Below are 23,855 nucleotides of genomic sequence, written 5' to 3' on the forward strand. Positions count from 1 at the left end.
GAGCAAGCGAGTGGGGGCTCAGCCGCTAGCCGGGGTCAACCCACCACAGCACCTCTGAGCATAGCGCTCCCGTTTCTATAACCCTTCTCTGAGTAGTGAAAGACAGCAATTGGAACTCTCCATTCATTCCTGGCCGAAATGCACTTTTATTTGACAGCCCTACTCTTTGGATGTTATCTTCTCTTTTTCTTTCTTTTTACCCAAAAAATGTGAAAGTCATGTGGCTAAGTTCTGATAGATGGCTCCAGCTAGGTAAAAGAGCAAGTGAAATCTTAGTCTTCAAAACTGAAAAGATTTTTTCTGAGCCACTCAGTCCAAATGCTATGTTCAGTCATGGATCATTTTTCTAAACTAAAAGAATGTTGTCATGGAGTAACAAAATTTTTTAAAATATGAGTAAAAATCATGTTCTAAAACTGATTTTTCAAATGTATTAGATATTCTCACGTTCATTGTGTTAATAATTGTCTTTAGGATTTCAAAATGCAAAATCAGATTTTTAAACTTCATCTTCTCAAAGCAAATTATACAGAAATATATTTCTGTGGTCTAAGGGCTGGATTCATGGGATCTTTAACAGTTCAACTGAAACATCCAAGTTAGGAGTTCGGGCTTCCTGCATTGTCAAAAGAACAAAAGAAGGACTCTGTCCAGAGGACTCGTTATTCCCCTGTGTCTGGTACTGTCCGATATCTCTCACTCTTTCCACTGAAACAAGACAAAGACTAGACTTGCAAGTTAGGCACTTCATGTAGGTTCCTAGCACTAGGAGGGAGGCATTCAAACCTAATCAAAGGGATAAAAGACTTTACCGTACTCACAGGCCTATACGTCAGAGTGTGCCAGGATTATGACACCCTATTTGTGAGCAAACTCTGGAATCAGGTGTCACCTTGATGTGATTTCCAGAACTATAATTCATGCCTTCACTGTGAATGAGACACTGGGAGCTTATATCATTGTTTTCTGACTTCTAGGCAGCGAGTAACATTTGAGGAGATTTTACCACCCTCTACTCCATTGCCTGCCTTGGATCTTCTGAAGAAACTTTTAGTATTTAATCCTGATAAACGACTCACAGCAGAGGAGGCTCTGCAGCATCCTTATGTGAAAAGGTGAGAGTAATACCAATGTGCAGTTTCCCCTGATGTCCTCTGAGACGTTATAGACCTGCTCGTGGCACAAATTTTCTTCATATGCATGATAGGAAAAAAAAAGACAAAGATAATTCTTAATTTTCTCTAACTCTATTTACACTAGAGATCACACTAGATGATTTAACAATCCTTTTTAATATTATGTTAACCTGTGGTGCTGTTTTTAGTCTTAGTGAATTACATTATGTGTTATCATCTTCTTAGGTTTCACTGTCCTGCCAGGGAGCCCTCTCTGGATTATGATGTGATTCTTCCTTTAGGTGATGATATCCAACTATCTGTGGCAGAATATCGAAATAAATTATACGAGGTACTTTCTCTTATCCTATTTTCCAAAATGCTAATCCTCCAGGTAACCTGCCGTTCTTGCACACACTTAATGAATTCTGCCATTTTCTTCTATTTGCATTCCCCTAGGCTTTCCATACATGCTTACAGTTACCTCTTGGTGTTTCTTATCAGTCAGTTTCACACTGTCATAATTTTTGAGAGGTCTTTAAATCTAGATTCCCACTGGGAAAAGTCTGTAAAGCATGATGTCTGAGAAAGACTGTGTTAGAGGAAAATATATTATGCTGGATCCAATAGTCCAAGAGAGGCGAGGCTGCTGCCACTCCATGTCCCCAGGTCAGCCAGTAGCAAGGCTGAAGATGTATTCTCAGTAGGCACACGCACACAGAAAACACATACACACTACGTATATACATATATACATGGCTGGCCACAGGGATCCCAAACAGGCACTCGGAGCACTCACACAAACATAGACAGCACCAACAGCCTCATCCTGCTCCCTCCCCTGGCTGAGCAAGTCCACGAGTGGAGAATATATATACATATGTACAAGGTGGATCCCAGCAGCAGCTGGTCTCAGACACTCAGTCTGCTCAGTAACTGGCCCCTGGATCCCAGTCTCCTCAGCTGCTGGCACTTGGATATACAACCCCCCAGGGCTGCAGCCCTACTCCGGTTGCTGGCACAGACCTTGCAGACAAACAGCTGGCCAGGATTTTCCAGGTCCCGTAGCCGACGTCCCCCCCGCCCCCAGTGTTCTCGCCTCTAGAGATACACAGGTGCTCTCACACCCAGAGCTGGCCCTTAGAGACCAACTCACTCCCCTGCTCCCAGGCCACTTGATCTATTCACCAGCTAGTCTGACTTGATCTTTGCTAGCAATCACTCGCACACCTGCGCTCTGCAATTGCTGGCGCCATGGGCACACTGGCCCTCTGACCTGTGGTCTGACTCCGGTGGCTGGCACTCACACCTGCATGCACACACATGCAGACAGAACAGACAGCCTCTCTTCCAGGAAAGAGAAAGGAAGTTAGTAAGAAGATAGAGCAAACTACATTGATCAGGTGCAGGGCATGGCCAGACAAGCTCATTGACCAGCCAGCTATTTACACGCGACTGGCTGTTTTTATACTTCTCATCCCCTATTTCCCACACTTGTTCCTCCCCAAATCACCTAAACCCCTCTCTTTTCCTGCTTTTGGTTCCTACCCTAAACATCCCATAGTAAGTCCTGTGTGATCCCAAATGGCTTTCCCCTGCATCCCATAATGTGTCCAAGCCCTCCACCCTCCCACCCCCGCCATCCCCTGCCACCCTTAGTCCACAAGATGATCCAGAGGAATACTGATGACTCATTGTGATGAGTTTCATGCCTGGACAATGGTGCTGATGGCTTTGCTGGGACAGCCCTGGCAGGGGCCCAGACAAGGTGTTGAGAAGCCCTTGATTTGGGTTCCCACCTGCCATAGTGCATCCCTGTGCTCCTCTCAGCCTGTGCAGATGGGCTTTTGTTGGGCCGATGGCTGCTGTGAATGGGCCAGGGCGTAGCTTGGCAGAGTATTATTTGGGCTCCCCATCCTGCCGTTATCTTTCTGAGCTCCACTGTGGGTGTGCAGGCAAGCCGTTATCACATAACCGAACAGACTGAGGTTTTGTGCTGGGGCGCAGTCGAGCGCCCGTCGAGCGCCGTTGCATGCTGCACCACATACACAGAACTATCAGATTTCAGAATAATTAATTAACAGAGGAAGAAGAGCGAGTGAAGGATCAGTGTAGCTGATGTGCTAATAATAAAGGACAGTGATGTTTTAGGAGCCATATTTTGAATGCATTAACGTCGGGAAATAGTAGTACTTGAAAAATCAGGAAATGGTGCAATAATCAAGCAAATAAATTAAAAAAAGCTGATGCAAAATCTTTAGTTGTACAGGGAAAAGGAAAGATAGTACTTTTGATGCCATTTGATATATGCAATAAGATCAAAAGGAAAATAAAAAGCTACACTTTTCTTGTAGACAGTAGAATCGAGCGCACCCTCAGCAGATTTGCAGATGACACCAAGCTGAGTGGTGCAGTTGACACACCTGAGGGACGGGATGCCATCCAGAGGGACCTGGACAAGCTCGAGGAGTGGGCCCGTGTGAACCTCATGAGGTTCAACAAGGCCAAGTACAAGGTCCTGCACCTGGGTCAGAGCAACCTCCAACCTCAATACAGGCTGGAGGATGAAGGGATTGAGAGCAGCCCTGCCGAGAAGGACTTGGGGGTACTGGTGTATGAAAAATTGGACATGAGCCGGCAATGTGCGCTTGCAGCCCAGAAAGCCATCAAAAGAAGCATGGCCAGCATTTCGAGGGAGGTGATTCTCCCCCTCTACTCAGCTCTCGTGAGACCTCCCCTGGAGTACTGTGTCCAGCTGTGGGGTCCCCAGTGCAAGAAAGACATGGACCTGTTAGGGCAGGTCCAGAGGAGGGCCAAGAAAATGTTCCAAGGGCTGGAACACCGCTCTTCTAAAGAAAGGCTGAGGGAGTTGGGGTTGTTTAGCCTGGAGCAGAGAAGGCTCTGGGTAGACCTTATTGCAGCCTTTCAGTACTTAAAGGGAGCTTACAAGAAGGACAGAGAGAGACTTTTTACCAAGGCCTGTAGTGACAGAACAAAGGGCAATGGTTTTAAACTGAAAGAGGGTAGGTTTAGATTGGACACAAGGAAGAATTTTTTACAATGAGGGTGGTGATGCACTGGACCAGGTTGCCCAGAGAAGTTGTAGGTGCCCCATCCTTGGAAGTGTTCAAGGTCAGGGTGGACGGGGCTTTGAGCAACCTCATCTAGTGAAAAATGCCCTTGCCCAAGGCAGGTGGGTTGGACTAGATGATCTCTGAAGGTCCCTTCCAACCCAAACCATTCTATGATTTTATGAAAATTTGAGTAAAGTCTGAAGAAGTGAAAGAAGAACAAAGATAAACACAAAACAGAACTAATTATGAGAGACACTTAACTGATCTGGATGGTGGTGTTGAGGCAGTAGGGGGAGGATAGCCAGAGTGAATGCTCTAACAATGAAATAAGAGGAGCAGGAAAAGTGGAAGTAAGTCAAGCCTTCAGGAGGAGAAATTGGTTTTGGCTTAGTTTGGTGTTTTTTTTTTCCCTTTTTACAGTGAAAAAAATTACGTAAATGCCATGTTATGAGGCAAAGGAACTTGAAGATGGTGAGAAGAGCAGGAGTTGGAATGTAAATGTAGTAAAACAGGCATTGGAAAGAATGATAGTGGGAAGAGAAGACTGAAAAGGAAGCTTAGTGATCAGAAAATCCAAGACTGAGGAAGACTGATAAGGGTGTCCACCTTCCCAGAGAGAGAGGAAAATAGTTATTGCTTCTATTAACAGCAATTAAAATTGAAGAAAGAAAAAATAAAATCGAATTTTAAAAGTTGAACCTGCTTAAAATTTCTTTTAAGGTCTTCAATAGAAGGAAACTAATAAACTCTACTGTGATAGAATGTTAGGAGTCATGAGCAGATGAATTAGTAAAGTGAATACTGAGCACTGGTAGAAAAGGTATTCTAAATGTCAATAAATTGGTCACAGATAATCTAGGTACAAGGCTAAGAAACAAGTGAATAGTTTTGAATAATCTTACTGATAGGGTGTCAAATTTGGGACGACTATGTGTGGTGGTGCAGGAAGTTAAGAGCAGATTGTCTGCACCAAGACCCAAAACCTTGGCAAGGGTTCTGTTGCTAGGTAATAGCATGTAGAGGTCGGTGAGAAAAAATTACTAAACTAGAAAAAACTAACCAGAATGAATGTTGCTTTGACCGTTAAAAAAATCAGCTTTGCAAAGTTCTAGAAAGGGATGGTAAGAAACAACATAGTGTTAACCTTTTGGGCATATAGATTCTGTCTTTTCCAAGGCTAATGCCCATTTTATTTCGTGGTGTTCTCCCTCAGGATGTATTGAAATTGCCTGTTCACCCAATTCTTTTTCTTAATGCTTCAGCCTATTCTTTCTTTCCACTGAGAATATTATTTCTATCTTCTTTCCAACCCTAAATTAATTTTTAAATTATACTTGTTACCTATCCTGTGAAAAAAATTGCAGTTATTTGCAAGTCTTTCACTTTGTTTTTATGTTTTGTTCCTCTGCTCTGCTGTGTAGCTGTGTTAAGTCTAACCAACTTCTCCTTTCTGTAGATGATCCTTGAAAAAAAATTGAATAGCCATCCAAAGGAGCAAGTGGGGAGAGAAAACGTTCAACTAAGTCAGTCTGAATCCCGGCCACTTCTTCCAAATTCCAGTTCTGTGACTTTACCTACCAGGAAAGGCCAGAGAGAACCAACACCGCCTCTTCTAAAAACTTTGCATGTGCATGCTGGAACTACAGCTAGCATCCAGACAGAAGTATCCAGCCGGAGTGAAGATTTAGCAGGAACTTTATGTCAAAGATCAAAGATCAATGTGATATACAATCCCATAACACACACTGCTGTTCAAAGTAGGTACTATCCTCCTACAGTGGGATGTAATCCACCATGAGGCATTATTATGGGGAAAAAAGAAGAAAAGAGATTGAGTGGGGAAAAAGAAATGAGGGGAATTTACATGGCAAAATGAGAGAGTGAAAGTGTGGGAGGAAAATGACATAAGAACAAAACACCGTTGAATGAGTTTTGAGTGTACGACATTCTCTTGGGCTCTTCCCTGCCTCAGTCTTGACTCTATGTTCCTTTCTGTTTTCCCTTTGCTTCTTTACTGCTGTTACCTTTTCCCATGCCCTTTTGAACTGGTTTTGTTTGCTACTACATTCTAATTTTATTCTGAATATTTTTGAGATGTCTGTTTGAGATGAAGCGAGGTGGCAAACGCTGACTCAGTTTTTATGTTCTGTCCCTGCCTCAATCAGTGTGTTCTGGCCCCTCATGATTTTCCTACTTTCTCTCATGTTTTTTCTTCTGCAGGTAATGCAAATTCTGGTGCTGTGGTCAGGAACTGTTCTGCACCACCTTCTCAACAGGCCAGAATCTCCAACAATAGGAACCTGGGGAGACAAATCACATGGGCAAATACAAATGCTCAGCTACCTCCTGCAAGTGTACAGAACCTTTATAATGTGAGTAGCAGTCCTACCAAAAAAAAACCACCTTAACTTTTCATGGACCAAAATGATATAGACACAAAATGTCTCAATTTGCAACTTTTTAAAGACACTTAAAGATACTCGCCTTAAAGAGGCAAGACATATTGCTCTGTGAGTGACTAAATTAATAAATTTTTATCAGTTAAAATTACTTATGACGAAGATGTACACTGCAGTTTTGTTGCTTGTATGTAGTGTCAGTCAAATGGTACCAGTACCCTAGTTTGATAAGGCGGTTGGGCTTGTATAGAGTATGTTCCCTTACTAGAGAGCTGACGAGTGTGCTAACTGAAGAGTTTCTGCTAGTAGGGGAAATAACTAGACATAAATTGCCTCTTATACGGGGTACTTTCATATAGGAGCTTGCATATTGCAGTCTTCAGTTTTGCAATACCTACATTTCAGGTGTTTTGTCTACTAATGAGGTTTATGACCCTGTGCTAAGTTCTGTGCATGAGGCAGTGTTGAGAGGAAGACCATCTATAGTAATCACCAGGAAATGCCAAGGACACAGATGTGGCTTAAAGCCTACGTCTCTGGCATATGTAATGCTGCTCTTCAGCTAGTCTGGGTTTATAAACACTAACTTTCTCCTGGAGTTTTAAGTCTAACCCCAGTGTTTCAAAAAACCCTATCACCTCTGACTTGAGCAGCAAGAGTATTTTGGTGCCTATAGGTTTATGCATGTGAATGACTGTTGAATTTAAGTATGGGAATTAGGTACTTCAGAGAACATGAAGTAACACAGCCCTTTTGTAAATCTACGTCTCTGCCTCATTAGCAGTATTTTTTTCACAAAGATTAATTGTAATGGATCATATATGTCAGCTAACTGTAATCAAAAAGAAAAGTAGAAATATCTCTGCAGATTCTCTGCCTCTGCTTTTTTTTTCAAATCTTGAGCTTTTAATGCAATGTCTTTTGAGATGTGCTGAGATACATGACTTTTTTTCCACTGCCCTTTTTCTAGAGGACAGGCTAATTTTGGACTCCATCCTACTTTCAATTTTATCACTTCAGACAAGTGAGGATTTGAACACCATTTCAGATTATCACATTGTTCAGATTATCAGCAGCAGCACAAACTCCCTTTGACTTTGAGAATCACATATCAGTTGCTTTTACATTATCTTCAATGATGGCTTGTCCTGTCCAAAGTGTGTAGGTAGCAAATTCTTTTTTAACAGAATTGAGACTGTTGGGTATTCCAAACTTAGCTGGAGAATGCACACTGGAATCAACCTAATGGATTGCTATTGCTGAACAGTGAAGGTTCCAGTCCTGTCCTGTCCTCTCTGCTCCTCCCTCTTCCCTGTTCTTGGCCACGCTTCCTTGTAAAAGTTCTTATCCTCATTGTGTTCTTAAATGACCTCCTTGCCCCTGCTTTTTCTTTTTCCTGAGCTAGTTGTCTGCTGACTAGCTCAAGGAGAGTCTAGCCAACACAAGGTGATCAGAGGAAGCTTATGGCAGAGGAAGAATATGGAAGGAGGCACCACAGATTACCTTTTTTGTGACACTAAAGATTGACTTGTTTGTCACTGGACTTTCTCACATCTCCACAAAAGAATGCTTGAGTGTCTATGTGCTGGAGCTCCAAACCATTCAAAATGTATGCTGAGCACAGTTGTGTGAAGTTCTGACAGACACCACTATCAATGATGAGTTGGGTGGGATCACCTGCTTTGTGTCAGCATGCAATATCACATTTACTGTAAAGCAATTTATTTCTCTGAACACAGCTCTGAATGATTCGAACCATTTCAAGCCAGAAACAAGCTACAGACACTGTTAAGAGTCAAGCCTGTTCCTACTGGATCTTTTCTTATGGTTGTGATTGATATGAAAATACATATGAATAACTGCTAAAAGGAAACGTGATTGCCAGGGACTTCCAAGCTATGTCCACATGCACACTTGCAACCCATCTTTCAGTCCCTCTGCTTTGGAATCCCATTCAAAATGTTTTGAGAGTGAGAGGAACCATTTATTGCACGAGTGTGGAGCAAGTGTGGAACCATTTATTCCACAATATGAGATTGTGCAGATTGCTGCATTTGCAGATGTACATACGAACAATGCATTTTGAAGAATCTTTAGGTGATTGTGACCAACTTTCTGTTACTGGAAGGGCATAACAGGGAGAAGATCACCCTACACATGCCCTGTGCTTTATATTTGTTCCCCGAGAGGCTAATACTGACTAGTGTCAGAGACAGGATATTGTGGTAGAAGGTCATCAGCATCGCGGCTGATCTTATGTTAAGAGAATGTTGACTTTTGCGTCTTTCTCATTCAGCCTCAGCAGGAGCTGAAAAGTTCTGACATTCCAGTTTGCTCTGGATTCAGTCTGCGTTCATTTTCAGTAACCTGTCAGGCTCATTAAACTCTTGTTCTCAACCATTTGACCAGGAAAGACTCCTGTAATGGCTGGGGTGACAGCAGCCAGTGCCCCAATAGTGAGTGGAAACTCTTGCCTTTCAGTTAACTATAGAGGTTCACAAAGCATAAGCTGCAGTGAAATAGCTCTCCTCTTGAACTGCAGATTCAAATGTATTGTAACGTATTATGTATTGTAATGTATTAATGTATTACTAACTTTTCCTCACAGGGGCTGATAAACACAGTATCCATATGCGGCTTCCAACACAGAAAGTCACCAAGCCATTTGACTGGCAGAAGCCAGAAGGATATACTGGGGAATGATGATGATGATCTGTCTTCTGTACATATATTTAAAGCATTCACTACTGTTGAAAACAAGATACTAGCCAAAGAGGCCTTTGGACTTTTGCTCCATTGCAGGATTAGTTTGTGTATCTTGCTCCAGTGCCACTAGCTCATTCTTGATACACCCATTCTTAAGCCCTTCTCCCTCACATCATTCTGACCATCCTATTCTTGATCTTACTAAACAGTCTGTTTTGTTTATTACTCAGGTAACATTCATGATCTGTCCTACTCCTCAGCTGAAGCAAAATCTGTGTTCTGTATTTGTCTTTTAAAAAGCTGATTACAGATTACTAACTATCTTGGCTTTTCTTTCTCGCACAGAATCCAAGAAATACTCAGTTTCACAGCAAAGACGTTCGTCCCCTTCCGAAGTCCAGTAAAAAGATGTTCCAGATTACTGCAAATATGGGAGCTGCTGGTGATCCAAAAGCGTCAATGGGCAGTTACTCCCAGGCCTATGGAACCATATGTAAATCTGCACTGCAGTGTCTTCCAATATCAAAGTCCTCCCAGCAACATAAGCAGTGAATATGGAATGTTCTACTAATCAGGTCAGGTACAGCTCATCTCATCAGTCCCCTAAACGAGCCAGTAACAGCGAGTGAGAGCAAAATATAACAGGCGTTTGACAGTTACCCCAGCTGAAGGGAAATGCTTTATTCATTGCATGGAACAATGTACTGTTTTTCTCTGTACAAACCAACAGGAAAGAGAATCTAATCCCTTTGCCTTCCAGTCTTACCAGACAAGGGCACAGCACTATTTGCTCCCATACCTTGAGAACAATGAATACTGTCAGTTCATATTCCTTGTTTGAATTGTTGCAAAAAATTACAGAAAACTGCAATATTCTGATACTTGAATGTATTTAGACATATTCATACTACTCAGGCCCTTTAGACGTACTCAGACATATTCAGGTCCCATGTGAACCTCATGAGGTTCAACAAGGCCAAGTGCAAGGTCCTGCACCTGGGTCGGGGCAACCCCCGCTATCAATACAGGCTGGGGGATGAAGGGATTGAGAGCAGCCCCACCGAGAAGGACTTGGGGGTGCTGGTGGATGAAAAGCTGGACATGAGCCGACAATGTGCGCCTGCAGCCCAGAAAGCCAAGCGTATCCTGGGCTGCATCAAAAGAAGCATGGCCAGCATTTCGAGGGAGGTGATTCTCCCCCTCTACTCAGCTCTCGTGAGACCTCCCCTGGAGTACTGCGTCCAGCTGTGGGGTCCCCAGTGCAAGAAAGACATGGACCTGTTAGGGCAGGTCCAGAGGAGGGCCAAGAAAATGTTCCAAGGGCTGGAACACCGCTCTTCTAAAGAAAGGCTGAGGGAGTTGGGGTTGTTTAGCCTGGAGCAGAGAAGGCTCTGGGTAGACCTTATTGCAGCCTTTCAGTACTTAAAGGGAGCTTACAAGAAGGACAGAGAGATACGTCTTACCAAGGCCTGTAGTGACAGAACAAAGGGCAATGGTTTTAAACTGAAAGAGGGTAGGTTTAGATTGGACACAAGGAAGAATTTTTTACAATGGGGGTGGTGATGCACTGGACCAGGCTGCCCAGAGAAGTTGTAGGTGCCCCATCCTTGGAAGTGTTCAAGGTCAGGGTGGACGGGGCTTTGAGCAACCTCATCTAGTGAAAAATGCCCTTGCCCAAGGCAGGTGGGTTGGACTAGATGATCTCTGAAGGTCCCTTCCAACCCATTCTATGATTCTTAGCAGTTTCAGGTGCACTGTCTAAATGCGGATTTTTTTTGAGCAGAACAGGTAACTAACTGTTCTCTGAAGACCAAGACGACTAAACTCTTCACAGATAATCTTAAAGCCCTTCATTTTGTTTTCTACTATTTTCTATGACTCTTCTGGGTTAAATGAACATAACCAATACTAGCTTATTTTCATTAAAATAAAGTAGAAAATAATTTTAAATATAGGTGGATTCTGCTACACTATTTAATAGCTTACCTACCATGTAACATTGTAATATTTTAATATTGTAAATATTGTAATAATAATTACTTTATATTGCACTACAGTAAATCTTTGTCGTTCCGTCAATGTTTGCTGTGTGTGAAAGGGAAAAATACAGGGGTGTCTTGTTCAATGAATAATATGGTAATTTCTTTTTTGCTTTCAGAAAGCAATGTTCCAAGAGATAATACTGCTGAAATATCAGGCTGAAGTTGTTATCAGGCAACAGTGGGACTATAGTAAACTTTAAGACTATATTCCTGTTTTAATGCTGATCTTTGGTACATTCTCCTCATTAACTTGAAGTTCTTATAAGAAGTCTCTGTCCCTGAAATTTTACTTCACCTGTGATAAATGATTGTTATTCCCGAACGTTGGGACTACAGTTACAGAGGGGATTCAGGCACTAAATTCCAACATGTGAGTACCACTGCCATTGACAGAATATCCATTTTATCTTTTAGTACCTAAACACCAAAGGCTGGTTAAGTAAAAAAAAAAAGTACATTCATTTCTGGTACCAGGTGTGGTCTTGTACAGACACTTGTCTGGTAATGCTAGGGAGCTGGGAACGCAGCTCACGGGGAAGTCCTGGTTTTTTCTGGTGTAGTCATAAAATAGGCATTTCCTGTCTGTCTCAGGCACAGGTAGATACAGGAAACAGCGATGACAGGGTGGACATGTTGTGTAGGCCGTGCTCTGTGCAGCGGGTTGACTCTTGTGAGTCTAGGATGCCAGTTCTCATGCACGGGAAAGGGAGCCTGCTGCTTAATTCAGGGTTGCGACTTCCACTGAAAGCCTAGCACCTAGCAATTTGACCATACAACGCAACATCTAAGATCCTCTGTGAACCTAGTCTCAGACTGAGAGGTGATGGGCTGTAATGCTAGCTTTTTGTTCTTAAAATGGCTTTTGTTATTACCAAGTGAATTAGTTATTCTGCACTATTTGTATACACCTACAACATCTAGTAATCAACGTATCACTAAAAGAGATGTGTCATTCTAGTTCTGGTCAGGAACATACTTTTACACTGAACGCACCATGCTGAGCAAGATAGAATTCTAAAAATCTAAACAAATACAGCAAAATTCTAAAATGTGAATGTAATCTGTGACTATAGAGATATTTCTAACTTGTCTGTAACAGAATGATGCTAGAGCAGGTAGGTTTGGGAAAGGCTGGGGAGGTATGGAATAATGTGAGTAAGAATTACACAACATAGAGCTAGCATATGTGTAATAGGATATATATCTATATAGCTTATCTTCCTCTAGAGTAAAATAACCTCTGTCTGTATCATCTGGCAGAGAACAACTGTATTGATCGCTACAGTTCATTTTGGGACCCACCAATAACTGGATCTGATTCATTACTAAGAGCAGACAAAATAAGTATACATACAGCATTCATTTATGAATTTGTACGTAACAGATTACGGGTTGTATCTGAAATGGTATACATTTATACAATATGGAATAAGCATAAGAAATCCATTTTAGCTTTTTTTCCAGTTTTGGCCGCTTCTTCCCTCTTTTTTTTCCTTTTTTCTTCTCTTAATTTTATTTCTAGGTTTACCTGCTCATGTTAAAATGATAATTCCTCTTGATTCTTGCAGATTTTTACCACCATCTGTATTAATCTGGAAATCAGCTTAATTTTTTTTTTAGATCAGACAATCTATCTTTCTGCACATTCATTTCCCAGGGTTTTCAAGGAACAGTAGAATAATCATTAATTGTTACAGATATGTAAATTATATAAAGCCTGCTACCATGGGAGCTGGCATCCTAAAAAAAAGCTAAAGTTTTAAAGGCCCTACTAAAGTTACCTTCAGGAACTAGTGCAGCCTCTTGCCTCCATCTGTCAGCCACGTACCTGAACTGGTTTGCTGAGCTTGCAGCTAGCGTCACAAGTTGGTAATCATGAACCCACGCTAATGGGCATGGGAAATTCGGTAGCCTAGTTCCATGTGAGAGCATTCTTCCCTGTCATCTCTTTAGACTATGGCACAAAGATCAGGAAAAAAAAAAATCCGAATATGGCAATCCTGCTGGATGCCAAGCAGAGAGAGTCCAAGCTGAGGAAAAAACCGAACAGCTAAGTAACTAAACATTATGTACAACCTTGATAGCCTCTGTCTCTACCTTCTGACCTGCAAGACACTGTAACACAACAGCATGAACCTACAGGCTAATCTGGACTGTTTTAAAGCTGCATGGTTAAGCTTGGTACCAAACTACTACAAGAAAGTTACATGAGAGAAAACATTCCGAGCTTGAAAATTCCAGCAGCCTTATTCCTTCCATCGTTATGAGCCCCTGCTTTCCTTGTCTTCACGTGGAAAGATGTGCTAACAAATGAACGTCCCCTCCTCCCCACAATCACTTAATGAATTGGAGTTACATTGTCAAGGAAGTTACTACTTGGCCAAGACAGCGTTTTAGATGCTTAAGTAAACTCCCCACTCAGCTGAAAAGGAGTTCTAAAACCAGGTCCTTCTCCATCAATAGCACGTCGGTTTCCTTTTTTATGGCCTTTCAGCTGCTTCTTTCAGCTCACCCCCTAAAGCAGTACTTCCATTATACATAAGGAGACGAATTAATAACAAACCAGAACCAATAGGCTTAGAAAATGGTAAATATGAAAGCTGAACACGTACTGCTAGACAAGACCATAACTATACATAAGGGCAAAAAGTTGTTTACAATATTTTTTTCCCCCGTAAACCTTCAAAAAGGTGCCTCCCATATTTGATTCGTTATTAGATACAAAGAAGAGATAACTGTACCTGAGAAACAATTGGTTTTTAAACACTTTTTCCAGTTCATGCGCGCGCGTGTGTGTGTGTGTCTGTGTGTATTTTTCTTTCCTGGACTGAACTCAAGTATTGAATTTTCTATTTTTTATTCTTTCCTTCTGAAAGTGGAATTGCTTTGTCTGCTGAAAATATTCCCTGAGCATAACATAAAGAGACTCTTACTTTATTTCTTTGTTTTAGGCATCTTGGCAATTTAACAATTTTATTTGAAACATACTGTGATAAGGTTGCCTGATACCACATTACTTTATTGGGCAAATTGTGCCGTAGGAGTCTAACGCTGAACACATTTCCACTCACTAACCACGAAGAGTATTGCCTATGGTGCTTACAGCCATCATAAACAAGTTACTTCCTCACTCCCCTTTGACAGTCAGTGATTATATGGAATTAAATAGTATTTCTGTGATCATTTTTTGGTCTTGAAGGTCCCCAGGATTTTGGGCATGAATTTTCCCATCTTCTTGTCTTTGGCATCTGTGTCATATTCCTCTTCACTTTGACTCGTATGCTCATCCTTTTTGCAGAAGACCTCAAATCTACTGTAGACTCGCTTCTCCTTCCGCATATTCTCCATTTTTTTCAGAAGGGTATCTCTATCCTCTGATGGTTGCCGCTGAAGATTTCGTTTCTGGCTCCCAAAACTCTCTGACCTGTGGATGTTACAGCTCTTCTCCTTCTCACCTTTCCTTTCCAAACTTGCAGTTGACTTAGAAAGATCAGGATTACTAGTGGATGGTAGTTGCTTGGCCAGTTCAGCTCTGTTCTTCTGACTGTTTGCAGAGATTTGTTCCAAAATCACCTTGGTATCATCACGGAGGTTGCTGCTGTACAGGATGTTAGCTGTGGATGAAGGAAATCTCCCCTGTGTTGGCTGGCTGCTTTTGGGAGGAAGTGGTGTTGCAAATTTATGGGTTTTTTCTTCCTCCATCATTTCCTGACAGTCCCCTATGGAAGATCGTTTGAGAACCACAGCCTGCTTGTCAGATTTTCCACTCTCAGAAGTGGATTCCTCCTCCAATTTCTTTTCGCCTTTTGGGTTCAAAAGCTGCTTCAGCCGTAGTGACCCTTTTCTTAAAAATTCCATTGGATTTTGTTCTTGTTTTGAACAGTCTTCCTCAGATTTATTGAGAGAGCTGTCAGATCCTTGACTTCTCGATAAGTTTTCAAGAACTGATGTGGTACTTGTCCTAATCTGTGGTTTCTTCAGTTCTGTATTGACTAATTTTTGAGTGTCGTCTTTGAATGTCACTCTTTCCTTCTTCTCTGGAAGAGTCAATTTCTGAGTATCTCCTACAAATATAAGACTCTCCTTCTCTGGAAGAGCAGGTTTATTCTCTGTGGGGTAAAACCGAGATGATAATTTGTCCACCTTAGTGCTAATATGTGCTAGGGGATCTTTACTCAATGTGTCAACAAGCTGGGGGGTTGATGAGGCCATTCCAAATGGTCTGTCAGCCTCTCCATGTACTTTGTAAGTACTGCAGGAGTCTTTGGAGTCTAGTATCCTACTCTCCAGAATCTTATATTGCACGGATTTGGTACATTTCTTCTCTGTGTTCTGTGATTCTTCCTGCAGATAACTGGAAACAGCTTTTGTGTGAGTGACTGTAGCGCGTTCTGTGTCTTTGCCCACAGCTTTGTACTTCTCTAAAAGTTCTGCCACTTTAGATGAGGTGGCTGTCTTTATAGTTTCATTGTCTTTTGTCAATTCACTGGACATTTGTTCTTTCTGGATCATCTGAACCTTTTCTATTGTGGTGTTAGGCTGATCTAACTTGGCAGCACTGAAAATCAAAGAGGACCTGAGTCTTGAGCTCCTCTGGATCAAAGGATTTATTCTGGACCTAAAGGCATCTTGTTTCGTTATAGGGGTTTCGTCACCTACTCTATCAGGATCTGCAAATTCTTTGGCACTTTCAATTCCCAGTGATTTGCTATTAAAAGACATAGGGGATTTGAATGCTGGGATGAAGTCAGTGGGGTGCTTTGTGAGGGTATCCCCAAGAACATCATTATATGCCTCTGATTCCATAGGCATTGGAAGACCTTCTTCTGGTTCGGACTGGTACGCGCTAAGGTATGAAGAAATCCTCCAGTTACGTAAACCTGTTCTATTTTCCTGTGTGTTCTTGTCGTCATCGAGGTCCTCATCTTTGTCTTGTAAGAATAGGCGTTGTTCCAGGCTTTGTTTCTGTGTGGGAGAAGTCTGGCAAATAAATTTCTGTCCTATATTCTGCCTTCTTAACATCATTCCCATCGGGCCATTGCCTGCAGGATTCAGCTGATCAGAGCCATGTCTCACTTCCCTGGAAGAATTTGAAGGTACATAATCCAGCCTTAAGGGGAAACCCTCCTGTGGAAAATTGGATTCAAGTTCAGGATATCTGGGTCCCTCTCCATAGTCTTCCAGTTCATTGAATCCTGGCCTACCACCTCGGATTCTCTCAAAGAGTCCCTGAGGCCTGCCAGAAAGATGGGGATGTTCAAACTGGTACTGGTAGAACTGATCCTTCTGAAAATGACTAGACTGGATTTTAAATTCATCCATATTGTTCATAAACATCTGCCTGGCATACTGTTTAGAAGAAGCAAAATTTTCAAATGTTCCTTCTGCAAAACTGTGTCTCTTAAAAGCATCCAACTCCAACTGCTTGGAACGGAGAAAACCCCTGACAGGATCCATCTGAGAATTCTCCATTTCCACCTTTTTATACATTCGCATGGCCGACCCCTCCACAGTATGGCGCAGCATGTCATCCCGCCTGAAATTTGACAGGAAGTACCTGTCTGGATCAACTCTGTCCATAAAGGAGGGAAAAAGATTGTCATCCCTCTGGAACATCAGGGGTGCTTTTTTGGGAAAGAAAGGCATGTTATTGCCAAAGGGAGCCATGGCAAATGTGTTCTCTGCCTTTGCCAAGACATTGGCTGGAGGAACAAGAGGTTCTGACTGTGCAAACAAAATTCGGAATTCTTCGTCGAAGCTGGCCACCAGCTCCCCCTGGAAGATGTGTGCAATGCTTCTGTGAATCTTCTCAAAAGACCACATAAAACTACAAAGAGAAATAGAAGTAATGATAGTGTATTAGCATCAAGTCACTCCATTGTACCACTTTACATTAAACCATTTTGCTTGCCTGAAGAAAATTCTCCTGATACTATTTATTGCTCAGGCAGCCATTCATTAGACACTATTGTTCCCAAGCCTCATAGTTATGAATTGATTTGGCATCCCATCTTTGCAGAGGATTTTACAAGGCAATAAATGACTGACTTCTGTTCTAAAAAAGCCAGTCAGTAGTAACAACAGCGAGAGAGCGAGCTGATGATAACCCTTATATGAAGTTATTTTGGAATTACTTTGGGTTGTAATTGGTTTTTATAACTAAAATGTTGTGCTCATCTTTAAAAAGAGCAAAAGGATCAACTAGGGAACTACAGCAAGTCAGCCTTACCTCAGTCTGAGGGAAAATCGTGGAGCAAATCTTCCTGGAAGCCATTTCCAGGCATAGGAATAACAGAAAGAAAACTGGGATCAGACAGGAGGGATTTACCACGGGCAAACCATGCTTGACGCAATCCGATTACCTTCTACAAGGAGAAGGCTGGCTGCATGGACGAGGGGACAGCAGAAGATGAGGGTTTTTCACTTTAGCAAGGGTTTCCACATGGCCCTTACATAAGTATCTTTGTAGCCAAATTGGAATGCCGCAAACTGAATGAGTGTGCCACACAGTAAACAGGAAATTGCTTGCACTGTCAGGCTTACAGGGTGGTCGTCAGTGATGTGAGGTCTGACTGGTGGACAGTTGTAAGTGGTGCTCCTCGGGGGTCAGGGCTCGGGGAAATAGTCTTTAACACTGTCATTAATGACCTGGACAACAGGGCAGTTGCACCCTCAGCAAGCTTGCAGATGACACCGCAATGGGGGGATGGCACAGTTGATGTGCCAGTCAGGGGGACCTCAACAGGCTGGGGAAATGTGCTGACAGGAACCTCACGAAATTCAGCAAAGGCAAGTGCAGAATCTTGCACCTGGGATGGAACAACCCCATCCACCAGTACAGGCTGAGGATGACTATCTAGAAAGCAGCTTGGCTGAAAATGACTTGGGGGTTCTGGCAGGCAACAAGATGAAAAAAGACAGCAGCACCTTTGCAACAATGGTGGCTCAACACATACAGGGATGCAGTAGTAAAACTGCAGCCAACAGGTCAATGGAAGCAACTATTCCCCCCCAGTCAGCACTTGTGACACTGTATCTGGAGTACTGGGGTACTGAGTCCAGTTTTCACAGAATCACAGAATGGTTGAGGTTGAAAGGGACCTCTGGTGGTCATCTGGTCCAAACCCCCTGCTCAAGCAAGGCCACCTAGAGCCAGTTGCGCAGGACCGTGTCCAGATGGTTTTTTAATATCTCTAAGGAGAGAGACTCCACACGGTCCCCGGGCAACCTATTCCAGTGTTCAGTTAACCTCACAGTAAAAAAGTGTTTCTTTATGTTCAAATGGAATCTCCTGGGTTTCAGCCTGTGCCCATTGCCTCTGGTCCTGCCACTGGGCACCACCGAACAACCCTAATCCAACAACTCCCTTCCAAAGCAGAACAGTTGGAAACCAAGGAGTAGGCCTTTACGTTTTACGAATCATTCTGTGATTCTGTGCAGGAAGGAGGAAGACGCTCAGTGTTACGGCGTTTGCCTTCCCAAGTCAAGCTCTGCTTTCCTAGAAACGGCTAGATACCTGCCTGCCGATGGGAAGTAGGGAATGGATTTCTTATTTTGCTTTGCTTGCATGTGCAGGTTTGCTTTAGCTATTAAACTCTCTTCATCTCAACCCACGAGTCTTCTCACGTTTGCCCTTCCGATTCTCTCCCACATCCTGCTGGGAGTAGTGAGCGAACGCCCGTATGGGGCTTAGCTGCCTGCGAGGCTTAACCCACCTTATAATTACTGCATCTTTTTTACAGATTGTTTACACTTGATGTGAAGGAAGCTTGGCTTCGGGTGCCTGGGCCTGAGGGCTTGTTTAATTGCTGTATCTACCTCAGTTGCAAAATGGTGTATTTTTCCTGAAAATTGCTGCTCGGTATCCTTCAGTGAGAAAAACTTTTGTCACGGATGTTTATTTGGAAGTGCCAAAGCACTGCTTTACCAATTAACCAGTCTCTTTCTCACTGAAATGGGGACATGTAATGTTGCTTCTCACCTGTAGTTGCCACTCAGCACCACCATGCAGTCCACCAAGAGGAATTTCTCTTTCACGTGGCCTTTGAAGGACATCCCTGTGCGGCAGTAGTAGGTTGGGCCAGAAACTGTCCTCACTCTTAGGAACTGCAAACCAGACAAGGCACTGACTCAATTGGAAGCTGTTACTTCCCTCCCCCAGCCCCTCCTTCTTCCCCTTGCTCTTTTAACTTCCATCCTGCCACCATTTTTATTCCTCCGCACTAGCGATTCTGTCTGCATACGCAATGGATAGATAAACCCGTTTCTTAGTGTGTCCTCATGCTTCAGCCCTGTATTGTTGTGCTAGCTCTCCTAGCTTTCTTCATACTCATCTTTCACTAGGCTCTGGCCCATTTTCCCCTTTCTCAGGTTTTTACTGTCATAACAGCCCTCTGTGTCCCAGGACATAACCCCCTCAGGATGCGAATTAGGGGCAGGTCAGATCTTTGGTTTGCTCACCTCCACATAGTTAAGATTGACTCTGCATTTAGCAGCTGTATCGAGGAAAAGTTGAGAGTTCATTTCATCCAGCAAGATGTACACAGGCACTCTGCGAGCAGCAGCATCCAACACCTCAAACAGCAGATCCACATCAGTGAAAATGTCCATCACTATGGCTACCACCTAGGAAAAGAAGGCAAGAAAGACATCAGCCATCTGTGCCTGCTTACGCCCTGACTGATCCGTTCCCCAGCACCTCACACTCCAGCGCTGCGCTGCTGCACCGCCTCCATTTCAACTTCTTTTTTACAGAGGAACCTTTCCATTTAAAGGTTCCTTTAAACATTGTGGGCCCCAGAACTGGAAACAGAATTGCTATCCAAGGTGCCTATTCTGTATGTGAGGGTGAGAGGTGAGGGAAAAACATCACTGCCACTGAACATTCCCTTACTCGTTAATCCAATGATAACAGGCATTTTTTTGGTCACGTAACCACACAGGAAGGTTGTATCAAGCGGCTTGGCCACTACCTGCTCACCCCCACCAACACACCCGTGCCATTTTTAGATAACTTCCTGGCCAATGTTCAGTCTGCCACTATGTAGCTGCATCTGTATGCTGATAATATGGGAAGTAGCTTCAAAGCTCTATCTCCCTGTCCTTCCCAACTCTTATTTGATCAGTGAGTATAAATACCTGATGGAAGGGTGTAAGGAAGATGGAGCCAAACTCTTCTCAGTGGTACCCAGTGAAAGGACAAGACACAAGACACAAGTTGAAATATAGGAAATTCCAGTTAAACACAAGAAAAACCTCTTTTACGGTAAGGGTGATATTGAACACTGGAACAGATTGCCCAGAAAGGTTGTGGAGTCTCCATCCTTGGAGATACTCAAGGACACGTCCTAAGTAACCCCCTCTAATCAACCCTGCTTTGAGCAGGGCGGCTGGACTAGACCGTTTCCAGAGGTCCCTTTCAACCTCAACTATTCTGTGATTCTGTGAACTCTTGGTATATTTTAGCATGGCCTTACACACTTTGCCATGAGACCAGAGAGCAGAGGCTAGCTTTGATGCAGTAAGCAGTAGTTTTAGAATCATCCTTCTCCTCTGTCAGTTAAGGGAGCAAAGTTAAGGCAATTAGCAGAGCACCTGATGCATTCTTATTCACCTTTTGCACGCATATAATTTTATCTCTGCTCTAGTTGGGCTCTTCACTGTCTCACCTGTTGAGCTGCTCGAATCATTCTGCGAGCCTCCTCCTTAATGCTGGGATTGTCCGGGGGTGGTGGTTGCACGAGGGTTGTCACCTCTGTGCCCCTGAACCCAAAGACCATTGGCCAGCCCAGGTCAAGCTCAGGAACAGCGAGGTCTGAGTTCATGGGCCAGTAAGTCCCAGAGGATCCATCCATGTCATTGTCACCTGCGGTGTCTGTGCTACCTTCCTGGTTGGCGTACTGGGGTTTCTGGAGATTCTGTATGATGTGATCCACCTCTGAGTTGCAAAGAAAATCGGGGGCTGCTTCCTCTGCCAGGAAGCGTTGGTAACTTTCTTTGCCCTCTTCAGTAAGCACATCCAGAGCTAAGCGGTAATACTCCTTGTAATGGGGGGGAAGGTAGTTAGGGTCAAGGGGATTGTCCCCCTGCGAGGAGCTTTGAGATCGACGAGCCATGAGAGCTGTAAGAAAAGAATAACCAACAATGAGAGCAGTTTCACTCCCGTGACACATCCATCCTCATAAATGGTGAGAGTTGGGGGTTCATGATGGCAAAATCAAAAGGGAAGAGATTCAAAGCACACACAGTAATGTTGGAGGAAGTTCATTCCAAATGGATGGGGAGCTTCAAATCAGGCAAAGGCCGTAATCACTCAAGCATTACTTTAACGCAGTTAAATGTTTTTGGGCAAAATAAGAAACAAATCAAATCGGGCAGCACTGTGATGAACAAGGATGATGCATCTAACAGAATGCCCAACTTTTTTTTTTAGGCTGCCAATTGCTAAGCTTAAATTTGTCTTTTGTTTTAAAGCTACCTTTTTTTTTCCCCCTCTAAAGAACAATGATGCTGGTTATTACGCGGACTCCGTTAAAACTCATTTCCAAATGCTACAAAAATAATTTACTGTGTGTAATATGGCACTAAACCAAAAAGCATATGCATGTATACAAATGCACCCTCTGAATCCTTATAAATTGAGTGTTATAATCACCTCAGCATATGAATAGAAGCAGGATATGAGTGGAATGCAGGCAAGTATAAGGGTATCCTGCTATTGTAACATGGTCAGAAGTCAGACAAGTCTTCATGAGATCCATGAAGAAATAAAAAACAAGGAACATGATTGCTTCTTTAATCTCTTGCTGTTGGGAAATATCTGAGCTGAAGGGGCTCATATTCAATATTTGACAATTGTCTGTAGGGAACCTATTATTTGAGACTAAAGACAAATTTGATTTTAACCAATTTTTGGAAGAAAAGCTTGTCGTGCCACATACACAACTCAATAAATAATATCCTACCGATCTGCAAAGAACTCCAAAGCACTTTGGCTTCTGACCCTCAATTAATGTCAATGCTCGGACATACTTTTCCTGGGGCCCCAGCAGTGACGTGCCAACAGAGGCTTCCTCATAATCAAAAAAAGAGCGTGGCTGTGCTTGACTACTCATGCAAAGTTACATTAATAGAAAGTGTGTGTATAAGAGGGCGAAAGTGGCTGCTGTTGTCATTGCCATCCAACACTTCTGCTCCCAAAATGGAAGGGATTGCCATGGATGTGGGAGGAAGAAAAAAAGACTTCAGGCCCATACTATCACTCTCGTTAATAGTTTTAAGTATAAAGCTAGAATAGTTTCAAGATAAAGCCTGAATGGACTTTCTTATCTGACTACCTGCATAGCACAGATCAGTGCTATGTTATTCCTGCCTCAAACTCCCACAAGTTACTCCTGCTTCAAACTATAACTCCTAGTAGAGCTGCATGATACAACAGGAAAAAATATGGTCTTAATACAAAGATAGCAACTGAATCTAACAGGTCCCTGTGCGAAGTATTCCAATAGATAATCGTCTTTATAGTCCACACATGTAGCCTTATTTGTAGTCTGAATTGTGTAGATTTATCTTCCCACTCTAATTCTCATTCTATCTTTTTTCTCTTAAAATAAAAAGCAGTCCACTATATACCTCCATTTTGGTGTGCTCAAGTCACCTACGTACTGCTCTTAACTATTTTAGTAGTGTCTTTAGCCTTTCATTTTAAGGAAATGCTCCCAGAGTTCCATTCATTCTTGGATATAAGACCAACGTATTCACCATATTCAGATATAACCCATAAAGGGGATGAATGGTCATGCAGACAGCAAACTGCTCATAATGCGAGTTTGCTCAGGACGGTAATGATGAGAGCCAACTACAAAAACAAAAAACGAAGAAGCAGCAGAAGAATCTTATGATACTGACTGGACGGTCAAAATGAGTGAATATAATGCTGATAAATATAAAGTGGAGAAACAACCCTGATTTTATATTTTATTAATGTAATTATTTCAATACTGTTACAAATCAAGAAGGAGAAGATGGACCTTTAAAGGAAAAGTGTCAGCTAATGCTAAGCATTATTAGGTAAGGAATAGAGAAAATAACATCACTACACAGATTCAGAGGGAACTCACAACCTGAATGTGTTGTGAATATGAAAGTCTCATTCCTCACATCTTGAAAAACGCTATTATAAGTCTGAACTATGACTCTTTAGTCTAGAAAAGACATCTACAAAATATGACCAGGGACAGCTGTCCATTTTCTCCTCCAGTACAAGAACTAAAAGGGCATAAAATTAAACCAGCAGGTAGTGGGTTCACATTGAACACCAGGAAACACTTTTTCTCAATTGTACTTACTCTGCACAACTCCTTCCCACAGGATGTTTTAGGATGGTTAAAGTACGTACAAACAGGACAGGCATGCAGTGCTTTGTCAGAACACTCTTCCGCCGCCCCACAAGTTGTGGCTGGAAAGGTAGGTCAGGAAACATAGGGGGAAGGCTAAATGGGGTAGTTTTTACAGCAAGAG

The 23,855-nt window shown here is 42.6% G+C and overlaps 2 protein-coding genes across 5 annotated transcripts in view; one reads left to right on the forward strand and one right to left on the reverse strand.

The window, feature by feature from the left end:
- Nucleotides 1-22,972, forward strand: part of MAPK15 (mitogen-activated protein kinase 15) — a 39,339-nt gene extending 16,367 nt beyond the window's left edge. For 3 of the 4 annotated variants that reach the window (XM_075140955.1, XM_075140958.1, XM_075140957.1), the window contains 5 exons: nt 978-1,115; nt 1,362-1,467; nt 5,646-5,946; nt 6,410-6,561; nt 9,640-11,373. In XM_075140955.1, the coding sequence (XP_074997056.1) occupies nt 978-1,115; nt 1,362-1,467; nt 5,646-5,946; nt 6,410-6,561; nt 9,640-9,846 (904 nt within the window). In that variant the 3' untranslated portion in view covers nt 9,847-11,373. Of the gene's footprint in view, nt 1-977; nt 1,116-1,361; nt 1,468-5,645; nt 5,947-6,409; nt 6,562-9,639; nt 11,374-11,452 lie in introns of those variants that run through there. The other variant, XM_075140956.1, reaches the window with a different exon arrangement.
- FAM83H (family with sequence similarity 83 member H) lies at nt 14,517-21,451 on the reverse strand. The gene is made up of 4 exons (XM_075140944.1): nt 21,005-21,451; nt 19,797-19,961; nt 19,318-19,442; nt 14,517-17,163 (listed from the first exon to the last, which is right to left on the reverse strand). The coding sequence occupies exons 1-4, from the start codon at nt 21,449-21,451 to the stop codon at nt 14,517-14,519; spliced, it is 3,384 nt and encodes a 1,127-aa protein (XP_074997045.1).
- Nucleotides 22,973-23,855: the final 883 nt, after the last annotated feature.

Source organism: Calonectris borealis, chromosome 2 (genome assembly GCF_964195595.1).
Source record: "Calonectris borealis chromosome 2, bCalBor7.hap1.2, whole genome shotgun sequence".
Lineage (NCBI taxonomy): Eukaryota > Metazoa > Chordata > Aves > Procellariiformes > Procellariidae > Calonectris > Calonectris borealis.